The 24,451-nt window shown below is 41.7% G+C and overlaps 2 protein-coding genes across 6 annotated transcripts in view; one reads left to right on the top strand and one right to left on the bottom strand.

Moving 5' to 3' along the window:
• Window positions 1-14,997, top strand: part of alpk3a (alpha kinase 3a) — a 24,049-nt gene extending 9,052 nt beyond the window's left edge. The window contains exons 6-14 of the mRNA XM_021571322.3: window positions 7,174-9,607; window positions 9,855-10,002; window positions 10,631-10,758; window positions 10,860-10,895; window positions 11,036-11,310; window positions 11,764-11,852; window positions 12,041-12,258; window positions 12,350-12,398; window positions 12,559-14,997. Of these exons, the coding sequence (XP_021426997.3) occupies window positions 7,174-9,607; window positions 9,855-10,002; window positions 10,631-10,758; window positions 10,860-10,895; window positions 11,036-11,310; window positions 11,764-11,852; window positions 12,041-12,258; window positions 12,350-12,398; window positions 12,559-12,928 (3,747 nt within the window). The 3' untranslated portion in view covers window positions 12,929-14,997. The remainder of the gene's footprint in view (window positions 1-7,173; window positions 9,608-9,854; window positions 10,003-10,630; window positions 10,759-10,859; window positions 10,896-11,035; window positions 11,311-11,763; window positions 11,853-12,040; window positions 12,259-12,349; window positions 12,399-12,558) is intronic.
• slc28a1 (solute carrier family 28 member 1) lies at window positions 14,769-24,451 on the bottom strand. 5 transcript variants are annotated; one of them, XM_021571335.3, is made up of 18 exons: window positions 24,279-24,451; window positions 23,940-24,013; window positions 23,776-23,852; window positions 23,106-23,197; window positions 22,644-22,833; window positions 22,397-22,538; window positions 21,975-22,088; window positions 21,512-21,586; window positions 21,335-21,415; window positions 21,115-21,195; window positions 18,274-18,399; window positions 18,026-18,156; window positions 17,728-17,896; window positions 17,213-17,410; window positions 15,879-15,960; window positions 15,673-15,771; window positions 15,411-15,516; window positions 14,769-15,308 (listed from the first exon to the last, which is right to left on the bottom strand). In XM_021571335.3, exons 1-18 carry the CDS (start codon window positions 24,280-24,282, stop codon window positions 15,197-15,199), a joined length of 1,953 nt encoding a protein of 650 aa, XP_021427010.2. In that variant the 5' UTR covers window positions 24,283-24,451; the 3' UTR covers window positions 14,769-15,196. The 5 variants fall into 5 exon arrangements, with proteins under 5 accessions (XP_021427010.2, XP_021427020.2, XP_021427030.2 ...); XM_021571345.3 differs by having other exon boundaries at window positions 23,940-24,010; window positions 24,279-24,377; XM_021571355.3 differs by lacking the exon at window positions 23,776-23,852 and having other exon boundaries at window positions 24,279-24,377.

The following is a 24,451-nucleotide window of genomic DNA, read 5'->3' as shown; positions in this document are numbered from 1 at the left end:
GTCAAAATTGGACCGATATGCCAAAGATGGCTGAGCGTGTAGACACAGGGTATCAGGGTCTTGTGGTCTCTGAGGCAGGCCCTGGTATGAGAGTAGGACCTCTTCACATTGGACACATTGGACACATACAACTCTGTCTCTTCTGTAATGGAGGAAGCCTCTCCAAACGTAGAGTGACTGGCCACTGGTGCTTCTATCTCCCTGTCAAACTCGCAGGGTTGTATTAGCTTTCGTTTGCATGTACTGAAGACAATAAGATAAGCCTACCATTATGTTGTGATCATGAAATAGGATTACATTTCAACAATGAGCTCTGCTGGATGATGTAATGGTTGTTTGATTGTAATCCTGCCCACATGATTTACTGGCACTGTTCAGTTCCATGTTATACTGTAGACTATGTAACAGTATGGCTCATCATGGATTAACTTCACTGGCAAACAGATATGCTTTTATTTCATGGATTTACTTCCCTTCTAGTTGAAATGCTGAAAGATTGTGTCAGTAATGCAACTAGAATCCACATCTCGCTTAATGCCAGTGACACATGATGACACAGATTCTATTAGTCCCCTATGGTGCTAATTTCATTAACCTCCAAGTCTTCTGTCCAGTGTGTTTGTATTGGATTAGAAGAGCATGTGCAGTAAGGGGAGCTGCTCTCCACTCTTAGCACACACTTACACCTGGCAAGCAGTGGTTTTGTTAACAGGTTTCTCCATAATGTGGAACTGCAACTCCCCTTTTCTGTTGTGGCGAGTTAATGTTAGATGTTGGAGCAAATCAGTTGAGGAGGAACTCATAACATTCGACAGAACTTGTGCTTGCGCACAAGAGTGAAACTTCAGTGAAATAAAGAGGCCTAGTTCTTGCCAGAGCTCCATCTTTAGATTGAACGTGACACCAGTTCCTCTCCATTAACCACAACTTCTATTTTATGGGCTCTCCTGTTCAAACATGTTGTCATAGAACTTCACGTGGCTTGTTTCTGTCAGGAGCACATGAAAGTGATTTATCATTAATGACTTACGAAAAAAAATGACCTAAGAAAAAAGTCAGGGGAAGTTGTAGATAGGACTGACATAGATTCCTCAAAATGATAAATGTTATTATTCAGTGTAAACTACATAGTGCTCTTCAAACAAACCTGTAATACAGGAAAAAGAAGATCGCATTAAAATATAATTTTTTAATTGTCTGAAACATTTGTTTAAATTAAGATGGAAATTGCTTTTGCCTCAGGCATTGTTACTTTTATTAGGTTCAGTTTTTCAAAACAGGAAATATGCTGACACAAATATAATTTATGACTTTTAAAGTTAAAGTCACGTAGGTGTTGTCACTATTTCCCCAAAGACAACTGCATTTCCTGAGCATGTGCTGGGCAACAGTAAATTACTTTGAGCATGAGTCACTTGAGCTGGGATCAGTTTATGGTCCCTTGCCAACAGACAGGCACTCATTCATTCAGCTCACTAGCTCATTGTGTAAATAACACACCTGTTAAAGGACTGGGAAAATCCCCAATTTCAACACAACCGGTCCCTTCTCATGATACTTTAACCTGCCTGACAGGTAAACACCTCAATTATCATAACACAATGGTCTCCCTTCAAATACATCACTGCAAAATAGAACAGCATGAAACAGAACAAAGTATAAGAATGCTTGAATTTATTGCATCTTTGTATCATCAAATCATATGATTATTTTGTTGATTATACTGCCATGTTTAATATAGTAGCAGTAGTTTGATTACAGGTTGTTTCCTTGTATGGAAAAAAGAGGAGCTGTTTAGCTTATCATGTGTAGACAAAGCTGTCAGTTTTGAAAAACTCTTTGTATTTGCCAAATCTTGGCTTCAACTAACCTCTAGCCTACTCAATATGGTAAGGGCGAGTTCATTGAAAACTGAAAGGTTGTTAAAAAAATTATATATTGTCCGTGGTCAAACAACACTACGTAAACGTCTGCTGATACAACATGTTCACAAAGGTTTTACAGTTCACGTATGATGAAAACACTGATACTGTATAGGGATCTTTAGATGTTCTGGCTTTATCTTATATCAGTGGTCATCTTTAAAAGCTAATCTATGATAATGGCACCAGAGGGGATGGCTGCCGTTCTACGGGCTCCTAACCAACTGTGCTATTTTGTTAGTTTTTTCGCATTGTTTGTAACTTATTATGTACATAAAGTTGCTGCTACCGTCTCTTATGACCGAAAAGAGCTTCTGGATATCAGAACAGTGATTACTCACCTCGAACTGGACATAGATTTTTTTCTTTAACGAGTCCAATGCAAAGGATATACTGCTTTTGGAGAACACATCCCATCATTCGCGTGAAGAAAAGGCGGAGATACCGAGGGAGAAGGTCTGGATGCCTTGTTAGGATTCGTAGGCGAGTGAGTAAATCGGCATACCATTGGTTCTATTGGCCAACGTGCAATCAATGGAAAACAAACTCGATGATCTACGGTTGAGAATATCCTACCAACGGGACATCAAAAACTGTAATATCTTATGATTCACCGAGTTGTGGCTGAACGACGACACGGATAACATAAAGCTGGCTGGTTTAACATGTCTAATGTTAAAGAAGTCTCAAAATATTGCTCACCTGAGGTAGAGTACCTCATGATAAGCTGTAGACCACACTATCTACCGAGAGAGTTCTCATCTATGTTATTCGTAGCTGTCTATATACCACCACAAACCGATGCTGGCACTAAGACTGCACTCATTGAGCTGTGTAAGGCGATAAGCAAACAAGAAAATGCTTATCCAGAAGTGGCGCTCCTAGTGGCCGGGACTTTAATGCAGGCAAACTTAAATCCGTTTTACTTTATTTCTACCAGCATGTCACATGTGCAACCAGAGAAAAGACAATTCTAGACCACCTTTACTGCACACACAAAGACACATACGAAGCTCTCCCTCGCCCTCCATTTGGCAAATCTGATCATAACTCTATCCTCCTGATTCCTGCTTACAAGCAAGAACTAAAGCAGGAAGTACCAGTGACTCGCTCAATGCGGAAGTGGTCCGATGATACGGATGCTATGCTACAATACTGTTTTGCAAGCACAGACTGGAATATGTTCCATAATTCATCATTGGGATTGAGGAGTATACCACCTCAGTCACCGGCTTCATCAATAAGTGCATTGAGGACATCGTCCTTACAGTACATATCCCAAACCAGATATGGTTTGGGAAATGAAGCCATAGATTACAGGCAACATCCGCACCGAGCTAAAGGCTAGAGCTGCTGCTTTAAAGGAGCAGGACACTAATCCGGACGCTTATAAGAAATCCCGCTATGCCCTCAGAAGAACCATAAAGCAGGCAAAGCGTCAATACAGGACTAAGATTGAATCCTGCTACACTGGATGTGGCAAGGCTTGCAAACTATAACGGATTACAAAGGGAAACCCAGCCAAATCAAATCAAATCAAATGGTATTGGTCACATACACATGGTTAGCAGATGTTATTGCGAGTGTAGCGAAATGCTTGTGCTTCTAGTTCCGACAGTGCAGCAATATCTAACAAGTAATCTAACAATTCCACAACAACTTTCTAATACACACAAATCTAAGTAAAGGAATGGAATAAGTATATGGAATAAATATATGGATGAGCAATGACCAAGCGGCATAGGAAAGATGCAATAGATGGTATAAAACAATAGCCGCAAGCTGCCCAGTGACACAAGCCCACCAGACGAGCTAACTGCCTTTTATGCTCGCTTCGAGGCAAGCAACGCTGAAGCATGCATGGAAGCTCCAGCTGTTCCCAGACAAATGTGTGATCACGCTCTCCGTAGCCGATGTGAGCAAGACTTTTAAACAGGTCACTGTTCACAAGACCGCTGGGCCAGACGTATTACCAGGGTGTGTACTCAGAGCATGCGCGGACCAACTGGCAAGTGTCTTCACTGACATTTTAAACCTCTCCCTGACCGAGTCTGTAATACCCATATGTTTCAAGCCGACCACTATAGTCCCTGTGCCCAAGAATGCGAAGGTAACCTGCCTAAATGACTACCGCCCTGTAGCACTCACATCGTAGCCATGAAGTGCTTTGAAAGGCTGGTCATGGCTCACATCAACACCAACATCCCGGAAACCCTAGACTCGCTCTTATTCACATACCACCCCAACAGATCCACAGATGACACAATCTCAATCGCGCTCCATACTGCCCTTTCTCACCGGACAAAGGGAACACCTATGTGAGAATGCTGTTTGTTGACTACAGCTCAGTGTTCAACACCGTAGACTAAACACTTCCCTCTGCAACTGGATCTTGGACTTTCTGACGGCCACCCCCAGGTGGTAAGGGTAGGCAACAACACGTCTCCCATGCTGATCATCAACACCGGTTCCCCTTAGGGGTGCGTGCTTAGTCCCTTCCTGTAGTCCCTGTTCACTCACAACTGCGTGGCCAAGCACGACTTCAACAGCATCATTAAGTTTTCTGATGACAGTAGGCCTGATCACCGACAACGATGAGACAGCCTATAGGGAGGAGGTCAGAGAGGAGGTCAGATATGAGCAGGACAAAGGAGATGATCGTGGACTACAGGAAAAGGAGGGCTGTAGTGGAGCGGCTCTAGAGTTTCAAATTCATTAGTGTCCACTACTCCAGCAAACTGTCATGTTCCAAACACATCAAGACAGTCGTGAAGAGGACACGACAACACCTTTTCCCCCTCAGGAGACTGAAAATATTTGTCATGGGTCCGCAGATGCTCAGAAAGTTCTACAGCTGCACCATCGAGAGCATCCTGATCGGTTGCATCACCACCTGGTATGGCAACTGTTCAGCATCCGACTGTAAGGCGCTACAGAGGGTAGTGCGTATTGCCCAATACGTCACTGGGGCCAAGCTTCCTGTCATCCAGGACCTGTATACTAGGCGCTGTCAGAGAGGAAAGCCCAAAAAACTGTCAAAGACTCCAGTCACCCAAGTCATAGACTGTTCTCTCTGCTACCGCATGGCAAGCGGTACCGGAGCACCAAGTCTAGGTCCAAAAGGCTCCTTAACAGCTTCTACCCCCAAGTCTTAAGACTGCTGAACAGTTAATCAAATGGCCAGCGGGACTCTTTACATTGATCCCCTGGTACCGGTACCCCCTGTATATAGCCTCATTGTTGTTACGTAATCTTATTGTGTTATATATAGCAAATATTTTCTTAACTCTATTTCTTGAACTGCTTTGTTGGTTAAGGGCTGGTAAGTAAGCATTTCACGTAAGGTCTTCGGCACATGTGACAAATACAATTTGATTTGATTTGAAATAAAGGGGACCCATAAGCAGACAATGAAAGGTCTTATAATATTTGATGATGACATTTCTCTAAAACAGGCTATAGGCTAAATGTGCACCACCAAGTCAGAACAGAAGGCTAAATTATGAGGGGAAAAGGGACCAAATTATTAGGTTGAGGCACATGGGCTACTAACAGCTTACTACACAACATACACTTAGTATTACTTTCTTAGCTACAGTATACATATCTCCCTGACATATTACATCATTTATGCAGCAGCATACAAGACATTTTTGGACCCACCTTGTTGTGCTGTGCTCACTTGAACAGGAAGGTGGCGTGACGGTCCTTCGTAGGCAAATCTTGTCATCAAACTTTGTCATCAAGTCTGGTATTCTCTATATTTATGGTGCTTTCAAGACAACTGTGAACTCAGAAAAAAACAAGGTTGAATCATGATGTCAGGGATCTTCCGGTCGGAGGTCTAGAAAGAGGCCTGAGTTCCCGACTTGCAATCTAGAGTTGGATGACTGTTCAAAAAATATTTTCCCAGTCAGAGCTAATTTTTTTATGAGTTCCCAGTTGTCTTGAACTAACTGAAGTCTGGGATATCTCAGTTCTGATTTTCCAGTTGTCTTGAACTAACTGAAGTCTGGGATATCTCAGTTCTGATTTTCCAGTTGTCTTGAACTAACTGAAGTCTGGGATATCTCAGTTCTGATTTTCCAGTTGTCTTGAACTAACTGAAGTCTGGGATATCTCAGTTCTGATTTTCCAGTTGTTTTGAACTAACTGAAGTCTGGGATATCTCAGTTCTGATTTTCCAGTTGTTTTGAACTAACTGAAGTCTGGGATATCTCAGTTCTGATTTTCCAGTTGTTTTGAACACGGCAGAAGTCATGCTGGATTGACAGCATGGCCAATGTTAAATGTTTATTTTTTTACTCTCGGAAAAGACACCCTTAAACCCAGACTTGGACCACACACCGACTCCACTGACTCGCAGGCTAGTGATTGCTTTTCAACACTTGCAGTTAACCACTGATTCCTTCCAAACCACTCATTGTTAAATTTGCAATTTCCAACTTGTTGTGTAATGTTCATGTCCACGAGCACGGATATGTTTTATCTATTATTGCTCTTCATTATTTCTCTTCATATGATAAGGATTGAAAAGGATTTGCCAGTAGATTGTCGACTTGATTCATGATGATGACTGCTAGTTTGCTAGCTAAGATTATGAAAGTATGATGTGGATCAGTCCAATAAAAGCAACGGTAGATATAACGTGATTTGACTTAATTTTATCTGTGGCCAATGACCTTTAGCCTTCTTGGATGGGCACTTCTAATGTAAATCTATGGCAGCACCCAAGGGGCTTGAATTTTTGAGCTCTCCCCGTAAATTTTGCGGTGATGGAGTGTCCCCATGAGTGACAGAACACTGAGCCAATCACGCTACAACTAGAGGACATTACTAACCCCTATGCTCCGTATTTTCTGCTGGCTGCCCCACCACCACAGAAAGAACTGAGCTACTGTAGGCTGAAACACCAGCATTTTGGAGCGGCCTTTCTCAAGAAAGCAAAAGAGAGACCATGTTTGTATGTGGCTTTATTAACTCAATTATACATTTTTTACATTGTTGCAAACTGATATGTGACATGTATTATTGCCAAAATAACATGTAAAACAGGCAACAAACAAAATCCAACAACAAAATGTTTTTTTCCTTTTTTTTAGCTAAACAGGTTGGGCTCAAAACAGATGGGGCTCTGCCCCACCTGCCCTGAACGACGGGTCGCCACTGTGTTGTTCAGGGATTTCCAAATACCTTTTGAGTGTGTTGATGTTTTGTGGTACTAAACACCTGTGTTTGTTTTTGCCTCAAGGCAACTGTGGACCAGATCCAGGCAGACCCTGTCCCCCATGTGATTGTCTCAGCCCCACATGAGCCAAACATCCAAGTGTTTTCTTCCGGGACTGATCAGGTGACAAGACATGATGCCAAAACTGAAGATTTACACAAACAGGGTCCATCTGACACTCCATGGAGCCCAGACCCCAGCAGTGGAGCAAGTTCCCATATGTCAAACCGCACTAGTGTGGGTGAAAGCGGGAGTGCTCCTAACAATAATGTCTCACCCACAGTCAACCTCGGCCTGATGACAGTAACCACAGAAATTGAGAAAGAGAAGGTAATACATGTGGATGAGAAGGGCATTGGAAGTGTCTATGAGACACAAAATAAATGTTATTGTGCTTTTGAGGAGAAAGGAGAGAAAGGTGATGTCAAAGCAGATAATCAACCATGTCCCACTTTAAATGTGAGTGTTTTAGAGGAGAGGAGAGAGAAGATACATAACAAGGAGATCCATTTCAAAAGTTTGCTCCCAGAGAGTTCAGAGAATGATGGTCAAAATACACCAGAGGAATGCCCTCCTGTGGCAGGGGGGGACCAATATCTCAACATAAAAGAGAATTCTACCTTAGCTTTGGAGGAAAGCCTTGAAAGTGCCTTAAAAGTGGAATATACTCCTGCTTTGGAGAAAACTTTTGTGGACAGTTCATTTGGCAACCTGAAGATACAAGAACAGGTGGTACCTATTGTGCAGAAAATGTCTGAGCAAAAGGATGTGAACTTAGAGAGAAACGAAGTGCTGACCCGCACAATTGAGAGACATGTTGAAACAGAAGAAAAGGTGACTGAAATAAAGGTGGAAGTGCTGGGTGAATCTAAGATCCACTCAGAGACCCAGCCTGTGAAAGGCTCTGCCATTGTGTCCCCTGTGCCACCAGTGTCAGCATCAGTTACCAGTCCAGAGGCTAATTCCACTCATCTGGGTGGATACTTTGGAAATGTACCACAGATTAGAATGGTAGATTCTGCTCTTAGAATCCCAGAAATCAAAATAATTGTGCCAGAACAACAGATAAAAGAAGAGCAAATGATTATACCAAATATAGAGATTATGGAAGCAGAAGTCAAAGAGCCTACACAGCCATTGATACCTATTACACCCAATGAACCTTCATCAGAGACAGACATTTTCCAAAAGGATGTTGCAAATGATGTGTCAGGCATAATGATAGCAGAAAACAGCTCAGCTTTTACCCCAGTGGTTATAGATGTGACACCCACTCAAGAAAGTATGTGGAATGATGAAATCATCCGACCAACAGAGAAATTGCAGGAAGTTCCACAACCAGTTGAAGAGGCAAAAACACCTACGGCAGAGCAGTCAACTAACATAAAGAATGAGTGGCTCACAAAGACGTTAATTCCTGCAATAAATGTTTCCTATACTGATGACAGTAAACTCAGGAAAATAGATCATGAATATCCACATGTCAAGCCCCCCGTCTTAGATAGAGGAAAGCCAAAGGAAGCACCCAGTGTGCCTCTGCGCGTGGTCCCTCCTATTTCTGAAAGCAAGGAGCTTCCTAAAAATGAGAATAAAGAATCAGAATCATTGGCAGATATGCTCAGGGGGGTCAAGAGTGATTTTGAAAATGTTACTTCCTATAAGTCTGACAAAACCCATAGTGAGCCACAGAAACAGACTATAGAAACAAAGGAACAGAGTATGATAGACAACATCCTCTCTGTGTCATATAAAGCCTTAATGCCAACAGAAGTAACAACAATGCAAAAAGCTGTGGACATCAGTTTTACTGAAACTGAAAAAGTAAAACCACTCAAAGAGTCAAGGATAGAGTCTTACATCATTGGCGATGAACCAAGAGAAAGAAACCCTATTGAAAGGCTTGCTGTCAAACCCCCAACACCCCCCAGGAGTCCCAGCAGTCTCCGCAGGCTCACGTCAAGGACTCCCCCTGCCATTACTGTGGATGACCCTCTTAACAGTGAGAAGGCAGTATCGGAGCAGAGTGTTGGAGACACCCCAACGTCCTCCCTGTCCTGTGAGAGCAGCCCCAGGCTGAAAAGAAGGGACAGTCTGACCCTCATCCGCTCTGCCACGCCCGAAGAGCTGGCCTCTGGAGCTCGCCGCAAGATCTTCATCCCCAGGGAGGGAGAAGGGGTTGGGGTAGTGGTGGCACTGGGTGTGGGTGGTAGTCCGCTGGACACCCAGGTCAAAAAGGAGGCGCCATATATGTCACCCAGTCAGGCTCGCAGGGCAGCATTCCTGCAGGCCCCAGCAGGCTCACAGACCCCACCGCTGGAGAGACGGTCCCCTCTTTTGAGCCGTAGGAAGGCCACCCTGGAGGTGCCCAAAGTTGTGGAAGAGATCAGCACTGAGGAGCCAGAGAGCCCCAAGACTGAGGTCAAACCTCCTGAGAAGGAGAAGCAGAACCCCTTCAAAGGTAAAACAATAAAATAGGACAAGTAGGAGATTGTGTTTGATTTTAAATTAGTTAGTTGTTTTACATTAACACAATATTGTGGTTTTGCTCATCTCTTGATGTTGGTAACTCAGGGACTGTACAGTAGACACGTGTCTCCTATCAGGGTGGGCTGATCAGGAAGCTTCCACTGGAGGAAGTGAAAACATTAGAGAGTATCATGTACAGTATATCTTTACCTTGTTGTCCCCCCTCCCTCTCCCACCAGCTCCTCAGGTTATCCGTAAGATCAGGGGAGAGCCTTTCCCAGATGCCTCAGGACACTTGAAGCTCTGGTGCCAGTTCTTCAACGTGCTCAGTGACTCCACCATCAAGTGGTACAGGGACGAGGAAGAGATAGTAGAGGTGAAAAGAAGGTAAATCTCTAGGCAATCTCCCATCCCAGAGTTTACAGTATCTGCTTGCAATACAATCTAGTGGTGAAATATCATTTATACTCAACCTGATCAAAGCCATTATTATGTAGTTACAGTGTTAGACACCAGCCCTATGAAAACAGTTGCTTTGTACAGTGATTCTGTAAACATTAATTAATAGCCCAATAGACTGGTTAATCTGAGCCATATGCTATATATGAAGGACTAATGTTGTGAAGATGAACAGCCTTTAATTATACCAGCGTGGCCATCACACAGTCATGGCATTCTTTCATTCTCACTCGGAGAGGTATCCAGCTCATGTGACCAGGGAGTCCACCCAGCTCTGAGCCTTACTGTGACGCAAGGCCAGACACAGCCACTGTAAACTGAGACACTCTATTTCGCAATCACCAGGGGACATTAAAGTCTAGATCTGTGCTATTGGCTGCTGGGTCAGCAAAATCTCCCCTCGACAAGCACAGCACGCAGCACTACTGTCTCTCTCAGTCTCACAGTGACCTCTTGTGGAGGTGAATACGATATTGAATATGCCGTGAGTGTTTGAATATGCCGTGAGCGTATGCCTTGTGTCACGTCAACCTGTTTATTTTCCTTTATTTCCCAGTGGAGGAGATGAAAGCCAAGTGGCGCTGGCCATCGTCCAGACATCCAGTCGAGATTGTGGAGTGTATGGCTGCTCAATCAAGAACGAATTTGGGACAGATTCCACTGACTTCCTTCTCAGCGTAGACCGTAAGTGATGTCAACTGAACATAATTTTGAAATCACACAATATTATTTCAACAATTTTTTCCATGAGTTACCATTTGTGATTGTTTTCTCTTCTTCTGCAGTACTTTCAGAGTACTTCCTGCGGGAGGATTTAGAAGGTAAGCCTCACAGGCACTGAGAGGTTTTTAGTAATAACTTATATTTGCTTGCTGTATTGTTGGATAACTTATAGCAATTATTCTAACAGTGTTACTACTCATGTGGAGAGCTTCTGACATTCATATTGTGTTCTTTACAGTTGGAGAAGAGATGGAAATGACTCCAATGCTATTCACCAAAGGCCTAGCAGACCCGGGCTACTGGGGGGAGAAGTTCTTTGGGCGCATCATGACACAGGAGGCCCACCTGGGAGAGGGCTGTGCACATAAGGCCTGCAGGGTGAAGGTTATCTATGGCCTAGACCCTGTGTTTGAGTCCGGAACCACCTGTATCATTAAATTACAAAGCCCCATCGCCTATGGGACCAAACAGGAGAGCAACCTTGCAGAGAAAAACATGGAAATTACTAAGCAAGTGAGTCTTATTGTGCATGTATGTACAGTACATTTCATCACAAGAACAGCTCTACTATAGAGTTATGTATTGCTCCGACTCTGCATTTCTGTGTTAAGCTTGAAAAAATGTACAGAAATGGTCAGCTGTTGTTTGGTATTGCAACATAGGAAGTCATCTCTACTGGGTCGTATTTATTAGGCACCAAACAGAAGAAAATGGACTGAAACAGGGAGGGAAGGGACTACCTGAACTTTAGTTTTCTGTTGCAAAACATTTTGCTACGGTGTGCCTTAATGCATATGACCCTGGTCTTTTGGTGTTATCGAATAATAGCTTTCGGGTACTGAGTCAGAGACTGAGTCCAGGGTTCATACCAATGCATAACCGGCGTTGATTGGTGTAACAATTGAATTGAAGAGCCTCAGTGTAGAGAAAATGCATATGGCATATCTTCACATTTTGTCTCACCAGGAGTGCAAAATCCAAAACACAGTTCGAGAGTATTGCAAAATCTTTGCAGCTGAGGCGAGGGTGATTGAAAACTTTGGCTTTTCACTGGAGTAAGTAATATAATGACTACAATGTATATTTTGATAATTAAAACATGTTTTTTATCAATACACTTATCAATGATCATTATCAATACACAATAGTATGAGTAAATTGAGGACAAAAAACAGCTGAGTATGATTATGTAATTCTTTCCCTGCACGTGCCAACACCTTTGTTTTGCTGCATCTTTACACAGAGTGATCCCTCTCTATCTGGTGTACCGCCCTGCCAACTCTGTCCCTTACGCCACTGTGGAGGCTGACCTGAAGGGCATCTTCCTTAAGTACTGTATGATGGATGCCAAAGGCAGGCTGATCACCAGAGCCACCTCAGAGGTGGAAATGAAATGCTGCTCCTTCCAGCATTGGATCCACCAATGGACAAACGGCAACTTACTGGTTACTGGGCTGGAGGGTAAGAAAGATTAGCAGACAGGGTCATTCCCAAAAAGATGAACAAAGTCAGTTCAAATAACAATATGATCCATGTACTTTGTTTCTTTCAGGTGTTGGACCGAAGATCACTAAAGTTAGAATTGTCACGAAATCAAAGGGGTTTGTATAGCGAAATATCAGAATAATATATTTAGGTTGTCATATGGAAATACCTATTGATGCTAGTATTTGAAGTAGGTCTATACTGTGTTAATGTTTTACCAGTTGGTCCACATCATCTTATCCAACTCTTAGTTATGAAATTACTTCTGCATTGCAGGTATCAAGGCCTTACAGATGATAGTTATCCTAAGGTGTTTGAGCAGTTCCTGACCCAGCATCAGTGTAACTACTACTGTGGGCTCCTCAGCCTGAGAACTCTGAAGCCCATGGACACCCTGCAGCAGCCCCCCAAGATCAAAGGCTCCCGGAGCCCCTTGCTCGGCAGGAAGTTAGGCTCGTCCAGCCCTCAGCACAACAGGAAGTTGGGCTCATCCAGCCCCCAGCTGCAAAGAAAAGGACTGAACAGCCCCTTGACAACCAGAAAAGCCACCTCCAGCCCAAAGGTGCCTAGAAAGACTAGGGAGACAGAAGACAACCAGTCCACAGCCAAACCCAAGGCGGAGGAGAGTATCAAAGTTGTGGTATGAGGTAGCAACGTCCAAAGGGAATACATATCAAAGCAGCTTCCCTTTTCTTTCACGCCAACGTTCAGCTTTTTTATGTTTTCCTGTCACCCATTGCTGTATTTAGTTGGGTTGAAGCAAGGACGACCAGCATGGCCTTGAACAAAATGTTACAGAGCTTGTGCCTGAAAAGTCTTCATCCAAGAAGGAGAGACAAACAGGGAGATGAGTTCAAATCTAGGGAATAGGTCACCCTAGGGGATATTTATATAACATTACTGTGAATTTCTCAATAACCATCAGTAGTAGTAAGATACTCCCCATTCTCCAGCTTTATGCTGAAATGGTTTAAGTGAGTGGAGGAGGTACAGGACCTTTAAGAAAACTTCCAGCACTAAGGAAATGGGACACAGTTTTCTCTCACATCCAGTACAGTCCTCTTCAAAAGAAGAGACTTGTGAAGTGGTTGAAACAATGGTGCTGGATACAAAGCCGTGGCCGTAAGCAGAGCTCTAATAGCTTGATGCAGATGCAAGGGTAGTGAAGTGCACCAACTGCATTGTACATCTGGGATGTATAAGTCTTGGTCATTGAAATTGTTTTTGTTGAACAGTAATTGGATCTTGTTACTGTTGGTCGTATAGCATGCTCTACTTGTTTCTATTATGGCATTATTATGTCCTTAAACTACGCATTACAGTCTTCCGAACACTGAGCAAAGACAACACTACTCTTGCCTCTTCACTGGGAATATGTTTTTGTGCACTTTTTTTGCCAAATGTTTTCTTGCCTTTTGAAAACTGCCAGGTTTTAGTAGTTCAGTTCATTTTTGTTGAACTTTGTTCAAATCCTGTAATCTGTTCATTGGAAATGAACATGTTCACATGCTTAAGTCTGTACACCGATCCCCTTAACCTGGTTCTTTAAAGGAACAGTACAGTACACCGATCCCCTTAACCTGGTTCTTTAAAGGAACAGTACAGTAGACCGATCCCCTTAACCTGGTTCTTTAAAGGAACAGTACAGTAGACCGATCCCCTTAACCTGGTTCTTTAAAGGAACAGTACAGTAGACCGATCCCCTTAACCTGGTTCTTTAAAGGAATAGTACAGTACACCGATCCCCTTAACCTGGTTCTTTAAAGGAACAGTACAGTACACCGATCCCCTTAACCTGGTTCTTTAAAGGAACAGTACAGTACACCGATCCCCTTAACCTGGTTCTTTAAAGGAACAGTACAGTACACCGATCCCCTTAACCTGGTTCTTCAAAGGAACAGTACAGTACACCGATCCCCTTAACCTGGTTCTTTAAAGGAACAGTACAGTACACCGATCCCCTTAACCTGGTTCTTCAAAGGAACAGTACAGTACACCGATCCCCTTAACCTGGTTCTTCAAAGGATTGACTCTTTAACTGACCTTGAGTGTTGAAGAGCAATAAAGGGATTACTGAAATAAACACTTTAACTTTGGAATGCACATGTTTGGTGCCATTTAAATGGGTCAACTCACAAAGTGAAAGAATAAGAGCTATAATATCAGAACCATGTAGAAACTGCTTTGGACCTGGCCCATGATCACAGTAAAGCAGTAGCTCACCTCCAGCTGACTTTTGTGACTGAAAATGATATGCATTCTCAACATTCACACTTCTGGGGGAGGGGTGGGATGGGGATATTGTCACTAGTTTGAAGCGTACAGTATGTGAATGTGTGTGTGAGTGTGTGAGTGAGAGCGTGCAAGAGGGATTAAGAGTGTTTGATATGTTGGCAGAATGCTAATGAAATGAATGTCCCTGACACTGTAATATCTGGTATGTTATGTTGTGATTTTGTACATACAATTCATGTCAAACGTTCATATTCATATTTTCACATACTGTTTATTTAGATACAATGCAGAATTTGACTTACTGATTTACTCACTGCAAATAATCCACTCTTACAATTTCCAATCCTTATTTAGCACATTTCCGCATTTCTTTGCATTGATTTCCAATATATCTGTTCTCTGACTCTTTGAATGAAAGAGTGAATCTTTAGAACTAAAGAACTATATTTATCATAAATAAAATTGTAAAAACCCGTTAAAGGATTTGTTTTATCTGTACAAGCTTTATCTTCATTTTGTAATCTCTGGATGGAGTTTAATCTACATTACTTATAGTATAAATATATACAATCAAATGTGAAAAAAAGTTATGAAACATAATATATACTGAAAACACAAAGAGCTGAATGAGTTGATCTACTCACTGGTAATTAACACATAAAATGACTTACAGGAAGACCTAGTTACAAACTGCATAATCAAAGAGATCACAGCAGTTCGTAAAGTACAAAGTGGCATTGGTCACCGTGCTCCAGGAGCCCTCAAATGAGATGGTCCCATTGTTCACAGTGCTGCAACAAAGTATTAGGTTAGATTTGGAGAATTATATGTAGAGAAACATGTTATATCCAGCTCCTAACCCCTCTTTCACTGTTGTACTTGTTCAAACCTACCTTCCAAAGAGATCAGTACAGCAGTTTTTTAGGTCTATATTTGTGGTGTTGAAAAAGGACGTCCCGAAAACATCCAAACAGTCAACAGGAGGAACAAAGAGAATACCTGGAGAGGTAACAAAGAAACAAAGTAAACATGATGCTCCTGCACTCCTACACATACTAATCTAAAAATAAACGTGTGAGATGACACATCCAGGAGAGAGCAGATGATGAGGAAACTAATATTAAGAACAGTTTTGACGTGAAAATAAGCACAGACCTGCAATACAGGCATTAATCAGAGACACACAGGTCCCAGTGAACAGGGCTCTCAATACCAAAGAGGAGACGTCGGCTCTTCTGGATGGGCATATGGAGGCTATAAAGTAACATCACAAAATACGGAAATTGTTAAAAATATATTCTGATGGATGGCAAGACATGGAGAAAGATAAGGTGGTACAAAGTGTGGAATCTTATACTCACAAAGGCCTCCAATTACGATCCCCAGTGAGCTGAAATTGGCAAATCCACACAGAGCAAAAGTGGAGATGATCTCTGATCTGACCTGTAAATGTAGAAACTCAGTACTGTAGAAGATTGTGCTACAACTGTAATGTGATTATCTCACCTAGCTATCTTTATTTTATTTGAATTAACCTTTATTTAACTAGGCAAGTCAATTAAGAAAATATATATATATTTACAATGAAGGCCTACCCCAGCCAAACCCTAACACAGATGATGACGGGCCAATTGTGCGCCGCCCTATGGGACTCCGAATCACGGCCGGTTGTTATACAGCCTGGAATCAAACCAGGGTCTGTAGTGACACCTCTAGCACTGAGATGCAGTGCCTAAGACCGCTGCGCCACTCGGGAGCCCTTAAGATGAATGCTCTAACTGTAAGTCGCTCTGGATAAAAGTGTCTGTTAAATGACTAAAATGTAAGATACACTTACAGAGCATCAAAGAAACTTCCATAGTACACAGGTCAATACAAAGGTCTTACACATGTGGAGGAATGTACATGTGGTGTCAGGGGTTCACCTAGGGGTCATGATGGGGGCTGTACCAAATGTTTGATGTATTATAATGATAGATTATGCTTATGTTGTATTAAGAGGTATAGGGGTTATAAGACCCCTCCCTCATTACATTTACAGGGTCCTAGACTACAGATTAACAATATTGTTCCACAGTTGTTTTCTAGTCTATCTGCCTCTTATAAAGAAAGAAACGTTCTGAGAAATGTGTGACTGAGACAGAACTCTGCAGGGGAGTGTAAGAGATAAGAGACAAGTCAGACATTCCACAATTAATCAACTTGTGGAGTGGACATTTACTGCCTAGGCCTTAGAAAACACTGGAACTATTGTATCTCTCTTGCAAGTGTATATAGCTGTGTATGCATGAGCTTGGTCTGATGAGTAGAAGGTAACAACGTATGCAGTGACATCACTAGGGATGGACTTCGGGTTTAATAAAATAACTTGGGACCTTTTCTATTTTGCAGAACTTACTCGGAAACATGCGTGCTATGTACCTGTTGTCAACTTCTGTCTGCAATTGCATTAATAAAGTATTTTGAATGATTTAATTAAAGCTATTGTCATAATGCTAATTTCACCAATGAGCCAATGATTGACAAGGAACAAGGAACGAACCCCAACAGTGACCAAATCCACGTTTTGGGAATAATCAGTAAATACTACAGTATGCATGTACAGTAGTATTTATGATTTTATGCACATAATAATTTCCAATAAGCACATGCAGTATTTGTACACTAATTATAAGAGTGGGGAAAGCATACGCACGGAGATCCATTGCCTCTCATCGCCAATCATTTCATCCAGACCGTTGACTCTGTTACTCTTCAACTCTGACAGCTTCTGATATGCCAGAAACTCATTGAGGAAGAGCTTGGTGCCGATGAGTTCCGCTACTATGAAACTCTCTTCAAATGGTATCCCCATCATGAAGGCCACAGGCATGAACACATAGGAACAGATTATCTATGGGTGCAAAGTGCAGCAAGAGCAAGGGTCAATAATGGGGTTAATAGTTTCCGGTCCATAAAGTATCAACTTTAGATATTCTAATCAAATTATTTTACACATTTCGATGATTTGGACATCTTACCAAGGCACAATGAAATAATTATCTTATCTTATTTATTCAGCCATGCATCACGCGCTGTTAAATAAAAAAATGCCAAAGCATGTCCATCACTCATCACGAAGTACTGGGTTAGTCATGGAAGTCAAGTCAAGACAGAAGGATCTTTGAATGTGAAATGGGATTAAGGTATGTGGAGCTGCCTGGAGCATACCTCAAATGTGATAGAGGGAAATCCCACCAGGCCTCCCAGCCAGCCAAGAGATGCATTGATGAATGCCAGTATCGCAAGGAATGCAATCAAGTTGGCAGCTATATTAGCAACAAGGCCTATTGATGTAGATGCTCCACTGCTAGCTGCTTCCAAAATGTTCTGTTCATCACTGGGGAGTTAAGACAGCCCAATATGAACCACAGAAAGTCTATTATATATACAACAAAATGCAGGGGAATGTAAAAAATCAGTAAATGGCAAACACATACACACAAACACAAAACACAAAAACACATACCCACAAGCCACTTTGATATTTTCCTCTGATGTAAATTTGCTCTCTTCTGTCTCTGGATAGGACAGCTTGGAGATTGCCAAGGCACATGGGGCAGCCATTACAGAGGCAGATATCATAGAGGATGCATCAATCTGTGGGGCATTGAGCAATCTCAATCTCACATAACGATGAAGATCAGTTACATTAAAATTAACTGAGACAAAAGATGAAAAACTGGGTGCATTGGAGGGATGACTCTTTGGTCTTACCCCAAATGAGATGAATGCACCCATCACACTTCCTGCAATGGTGGCAAAGCCTCCAACCATGACAGCATGCACTTCAGATTTGGTCATGTCCTTCAAATAGGGGCGAATCAGCAATGGCGCTTCAGTCTGATGAAGAAAACATTATAAAGAGGAATGCTTTAATTAATAATTCTACACAGCAAGTGGATAGAATCAGCTAAGCCTAACCAAGTTGATTTAATGATAAACTTCACATTTTTTTTAAATAATGATTGGAACGATTGAATCGATGAATTTACAAAATAATTTGACGAAATGAACAATTACCATACAAATATTTTTAAACGGCTGAAGCAAGCACACACATTTTCTACAGGAAATGTACCTTTTTTAGTTTAGCCCTATTCATCTTACCTTAGAAGTGTTTAATTGAATTGTAATGTCCCATAAATTGAATGCCCAAATCAACTTGAAGTATCTACAAAACAAGTTTTGCAGCCACATAATCCAAAACAAAGGCTAGCTAAATATTTTATACCTAAAATGACTGTTCGCAATAAACAAATGAATAATTTGATTCACATGATTTCAGCAGTCATGGTGGACTGAATTATGTGAATCAAAGGAATAATTTGTTAATTTTTTAAGATTTTACTGTGTTAGAGTTCATATAAGGAAATCAGTCAATTGAAATACATTTGTTAGGCCCTAATCTAAAGATTTCACATGACTGGGAATACAGATATGCATCTCTTGGTCACAGATGTATATTTTGTAAAAGGTAGGTGTGTGGATCAGAAAACCAGTCAGTATCTGGTGTGAACACCATTTGCCTCATGTAGCACGTCACATCTCCTCCACATAGAGTTGATCAGGCTGTTGGATGTGGCCTGTGGAATGTTGTCCCACTCCTCTTCAATGACTGTCGCTGGATATTTTTTTATTTAACCTTAATTTAACAAGGCAAGTCAGTTAAGAACAAATTCTTATTTACAATGACGGCCTGGGAACAGTGGGTTAACTGCCTTATTCGGGAGAGAATGACAGATTTTTACCTTGTCAGCTCGGGGATTCGATCTAGCAACCTTTCAGTTACTGGCCCAATAATCCAATCGCTAGGCTACCTGCTGCCCCGATATTGGTGGGAACTGGAACACACTGTTGTACATGTCGATCCAGAGCATCCCTAACATGCTAAATGGGTGATGTCTGGTGAGTATGCAGGCTATGGAATATCTGGGACATTTTTAGCTTCCAGGAATTGTGTTCAGATCCTTGCGACATGGGGCTGTGCATTATCATGCTGAAACATGAGGTGAAGGAGGCGGATGAATTGTACAACATTGGGCTTCAGGATCTCGTCACAGTATCTCTGTGCATTCAAATTGCCATTGATAAAATCAAATTGTGTTCGTTGTCCGTAGCTTATGCCAGACCATATCATAACCCCACCGCCACCATGGGGCACTCTGTTCACAACGTTGACATCAGCAAACCGCTTGCCCACACGACGCCGTCTGCCATTTGCCCGGTACAGTTGAAACCGGGATTCATCTGTGAAGAGCACACTTCTCCAGCGTGCCAGTGGCTATCGAAAATTAGGATTTGCCCAAGAAAGTGAGTTGCGATGCCGAACTGCAGTCAGGTCAATACCCTGGTGAGGATGACAAGCCCGCAGATGAGCTTCCCTGAGATGGTTTCTGACAGTTGGTGCAGAAATTCTTTGGTTGTGCAAACCCACAGTTTCATCATCTGTCTGGGTGGCTGGTGTCTGACAATCTCGCAGGGGAAGAAGCCGGGTGTGGAGGTCCTGGGCTGGCGTGGTTACACGTGTTCTGCGGTTGTGAGGCCGGTTGGACATACTTTCAAATTCTCTAAAATGACCTTGTTCGAGAAAATAACATTACATTCTCTGGCAACAACTCTGGTTGTAATGCTCCGGGTGTCGTGGGTGTGGAGTCAAACGCAGGAGACAGAGAGTGCAATGCTGTGCTCTTTAATTGCACCAACGCACCACAGGGTGCTCACAATACTAACGGGCCCCAAACACGGGGAATGAAAAATGTACAACTGAAAAATGCACGACCAGGAACAAACACGTTCCTCTACTACAGAGCCGAAGGTTACAATAATTAATCCCGCACAACAAACAGGCGGGCCGGCTGTCTAAAGAAGCCCAACTAATCATCACAAACAGGTGCTACCAATAAACATACAAGGAGGGGGAGGAAAGACAATCAGTGGCAGCTAATAGGCCGGTGACGACGACCGCCGAGCGCCACCCGACCGGGAAGGGAAGCCACCCTCGGTCGGACTCGTGACACTGGTAGACATTCCTGCAGTCAGTATGCCAATTGCACGCTCCCTCAAAACTTGAGACATCCGTGGCATTGTGTTGTGAGAAGAAAAAAAAACATTTTAGAGTGGCCTTTTATTGTCCACAGCACAATGTGCTAAATGCCCTTGAGTTCTCGAGGGATAATTAGGGGGTTACCCTGACCAGGACTCAAACTGTGGTCCCTGTGACTGTCATTGCAAAACCCTTATTTAAAAGGCTAAAATCTCTTGGTAAGACTAGGTGTTTTACTAAGGTTGTTTAGTATTTTTACAAATTGTATTGTATTTTGTCATAATTAATTTTTATTCGCTCGCCTCACTTTTCAAAAAATGTAATCTGTTAAACAGTAAATCAACTTTGTATGTCCTAATCCTCATCAATATTACTTTGTAAGACATTGTGAAGTGTAAACATCACTTAGTGTAATTACTACAATGGTGTTATCTTCAGTATATGTATCCTCCAATAATTCTTATATTGAAGTAGGAACTGAAATACCCTCAACTACAAACAGGCAAATGTACCTGTCCAACAAATATGTTGCCTGCAACACTCAAGGTCTCAGTGGGTGAGGTTCCCATCGTTATCTGCATTACCCATGCGATCTGAAAGGGGAAAAACACATGTTTTCTTGTTAACATAAATCATACAGTACACACAAAAACCTAGAGCCATATGTATATGACTGTGCCCAAACATAACACAGAAGCTTCATTTTGGGCTTAATGTTTGAAGGTCTCTTACCTTAATGATGAGCCATTGCATTATTCCAAGGAAATAAAGAACTGACATCACACTGCTGAAGAATATCACAATGGGCAAAGCCTGGAGAAGGAACAGGGACATATATTGATCAATCCTGGATTCATTATCAAATAAATAAATGTTTCTAGTACATCTACTGAACTATTGCTCACTGACCTGAAATGCAAAGATGTTGCATACTAGTGGTCCAAAAACAAATGATGACCCGTGTTTTGTGTAGTTCAAGAATATCTGAAAACGAGGGAAAATATGATTATCTTCTCATTTGTATTCATGTCAACAATGAGAATCATAGTTTGTCATTCCATGCAACTAGCTACAATTGTTACTTACATAATACTGTCTCAAATCAATGGTTAAGACAAAATAGCAGTTTTAGATTAGAGAGTCTGCCAGGTCGCAGTTGTAAATGAGAACTTGTTCTCAACTGGCCTACCTGGTTAAATAAAGGTGAAATAGTTTTTTAAAAAAGTTGTTGTAGATAGCTTCATGGGCCATCTATGAGATTTCACTGTGCCTCATAAAAGAGGGACCTCCCAGATACAAGGACAATTTCCAGGTAGTTAAGGTTTACTTCTTTAAGATAAGGAGATAAGGAGCAGTTCAGCAACAAGGATACCTGCACTTGCTCTCCAAGCCATTGGAAGGCTGTGAGTCCTGGCTCTGTCCTTATGACAAACAGTCCGATACAGAATTGTAAACCAAGACCCCAAAAAACTGACCTCCATGCCACCTGAAACAGAGACAAACAAACACACTTGACATACTCTTCAAACAATGTTTGGATATGTATTATTGTTTAACAAGTGATTCTCCATAAATTGGTGAGTCAATGGAAGGAATTACTAGGCGTAACTGGTAAAAGACATACAAGGCCAAATTAAGGAAGTCCACAGGAAATTCAAAGTCTAAAAAAAACAGTCATAGATAAGCGGTTATAACCAATCATGTGTTATTATAGGTAGACATGCATTAAGGGAAAGCCTGGCCACTCTCATCCTGTGATGGGATCGGAGCGATCTGCTGTGATGTTAAGCTTACCTCTGTCCTGTGGGCTGAGAAGATGAAAATGACTAGAATGAACATGCAGACCCCTCCAAATGAGATGAGCTGCTCTGGTCGCTTGCTTGTGTCCACAACGAGCCAAGTCACTAGCAGAACCAGCACCGCAACAACGAAAACTCTAAAGAACCCACAACAGACTCTCAGTCAACAGAGGAAAATACACTCACCAAATTAATTCATTTTCTCAGACCATTTAAAGTGTCCATATGAAATAGCTTCTTACCCTATTATCCATCCCCGGAAATTGTTGAAGCATCTTTGAGCTGGTATGAAACATTTGGTTATGCTATCTCCATGGTATGTCTTCACAAGGTCATAGGCTTTGGAGACAACTGCCAAACTGGTGAGGACCACAAGGGCAATGGCCCTCTCAAAGTCTACTATGCATGCTGTGATGAAGTATGCCACATAGCCTGTGATATAGAAACAAAGGTAATATCAAAAGAGCATCACATTGTTGTGATGAGAAATTGTCAGGGGACTGATTCTTAGAACATTTCACTTTCATAGGATAATTCATAGGATAATTCATAGGATAATTCATAGGATAGTGTACAATTTTCTCATTCAGTCTGGTTTTATTTTCTGGTATTTGCACAAAAGGCGACACCTATATCTAGCAATGAGTTTGTAAATTAGAAGCCCAATACAGTACATTTGTTAGGGTTAAATTCAAATAAAATACCTGCTCCAAGCAAGCCCAGTACAATGTATTTGATGGTTTTGGCGTGAGCTCTAAAGTAATCCTCTGTGGCATTAAGAGGCTTGGAAACCTTACTAAAGAACCAATCAAAGAACAGGTTAGTTACCACGGCATATTACAAACAGCCATTCTTATATTTATCTAATAATCAACAAAGACATTACAACTTGTCTTTTTTTCTGCACAATAGCTTGACGTGGCGTCAGGTAATGGACTACGCTGCCTTGTATTTATATTGGGAGGTTTCTCTTATGAGTTCATAAACATGAAGAGGACTTCATGAAATAGGATAGCTCAAGATAAAAGCAGGGACAAGAAGATTATCTGAGGTTGGAATTCAATCAAATAAACACATTGCAGAAAAATGGTTTTGTCTCTCGCTCTGCACAATGTACAGAACATTTACTGATACTAATAACAACATGTTATTGAGTGGGTGAGACGAAACTAAACTAATTTTGATTTGAGTCAAACTTTTGCAGTGAAGTACTGTAGTGTGTGTTCTACATCCCTGCAACGAGGTGTTGATTAAATCTGTTTCTCAGAATCAACATTCAAAACGTTATGCTGATGTGTATGCTGATGTGTATGCTGATGTGTGTGCACCACAATAAACACTACAAACTTTAGCCCTTTAGTTTGATTGGCATACCTTAAATATAATCCCAATCCTTTTCTTGAGTGCTCCTCTTTGAAACTGCTTCTGTTACTAACTGAAATGCTATCCCCCTGAGAGGAATGAAGTGTCTGTTTATTCAACAATTCACATACTGTACATGCTGAAACATGTAAGCATGCAATTTTTTCTTTACATACCTGTGTTTCAAATCCCTCATTGACCACCCCATTAACATGAGACAGAACTTTGAGCGCTGTACCAGTGGCTTCTGCTGTAAAAGAGAGGCAAAGTTTAGTCATTTGTATCAGCTGTTTGAAAAACAATGTTCACCACACTCAATGGAGCCAAAAACGTCACATCTTAAATCTGTATTTCCTCTGTGAAACACGTTGAGATTCTAGCACCCAGGGAAGGCGAAAGCATTCAAACACTATCCTCATCGTCATCTTGTGGAAAAAAGTCCTCAAAACACACACAATCTGTTCAAAACATCCTTAAACGTTCAATTCAGGACAACAGGAATGCCAATAACTTACTCATTGTGAGTGTTCTTAGTCTGTGTGACGAATGCTATGTTGCAAAATACTGTGTCGGGACATATACACTGCCCTCCTTGAGAAATCTTGTCATAAATTAACAGACAAGTTCAAGAGGAGCTTTAATCAGTTTCTCAGGCAGTCCTTGACGTAGGCATGCACGTGGCAAGTGT

Source organism: Oncorhynchus mykiss, chromosome 2 (genome assembly GCF_057628025.1).
Source record: "Oncorhynchus mykiss isolate SJ-2025 chromosome 2, ASM5762802v1, whole genome shotgun sequence".
Lineage (NCBI taxonomy): Eukaryota > Metazoa > Chordata > Actinopteri > Salmoniformes > Salmonidae > Oncorhynchus > Oncorhynchus mykiss.
The sequence above is the reverse complement of the archived record's forward strand: the minus strand, read 5'-3'. Positions and strand labels throughout refer to the sequence as shown.

Excerpts from the sequence above, each read along its gene's own strand:
- slc28a1 (XM_090206814.1), bottom strand. The coding sequence starts at position 24,041 with ATGACTAAACTTTGCCTCTCTTTTACAGCAGAAGCCACTGGTACAGCG. Across the intron at positions 22,834-23,105 it reads ACTGGGCTTGCTTGGAGCAG|GCTATGTGGCATACTTCATC; the intron begins GTATTTTATTTG and ends TCTATATCACAG. Across the intron at positions 15,961-17,212 it reads ATGAGAGGCAATGGATCTCC|GTCAGATCAGAGATCATCTC; the intron begins GTGCGTATGCTT and ends CTACATTTACAG.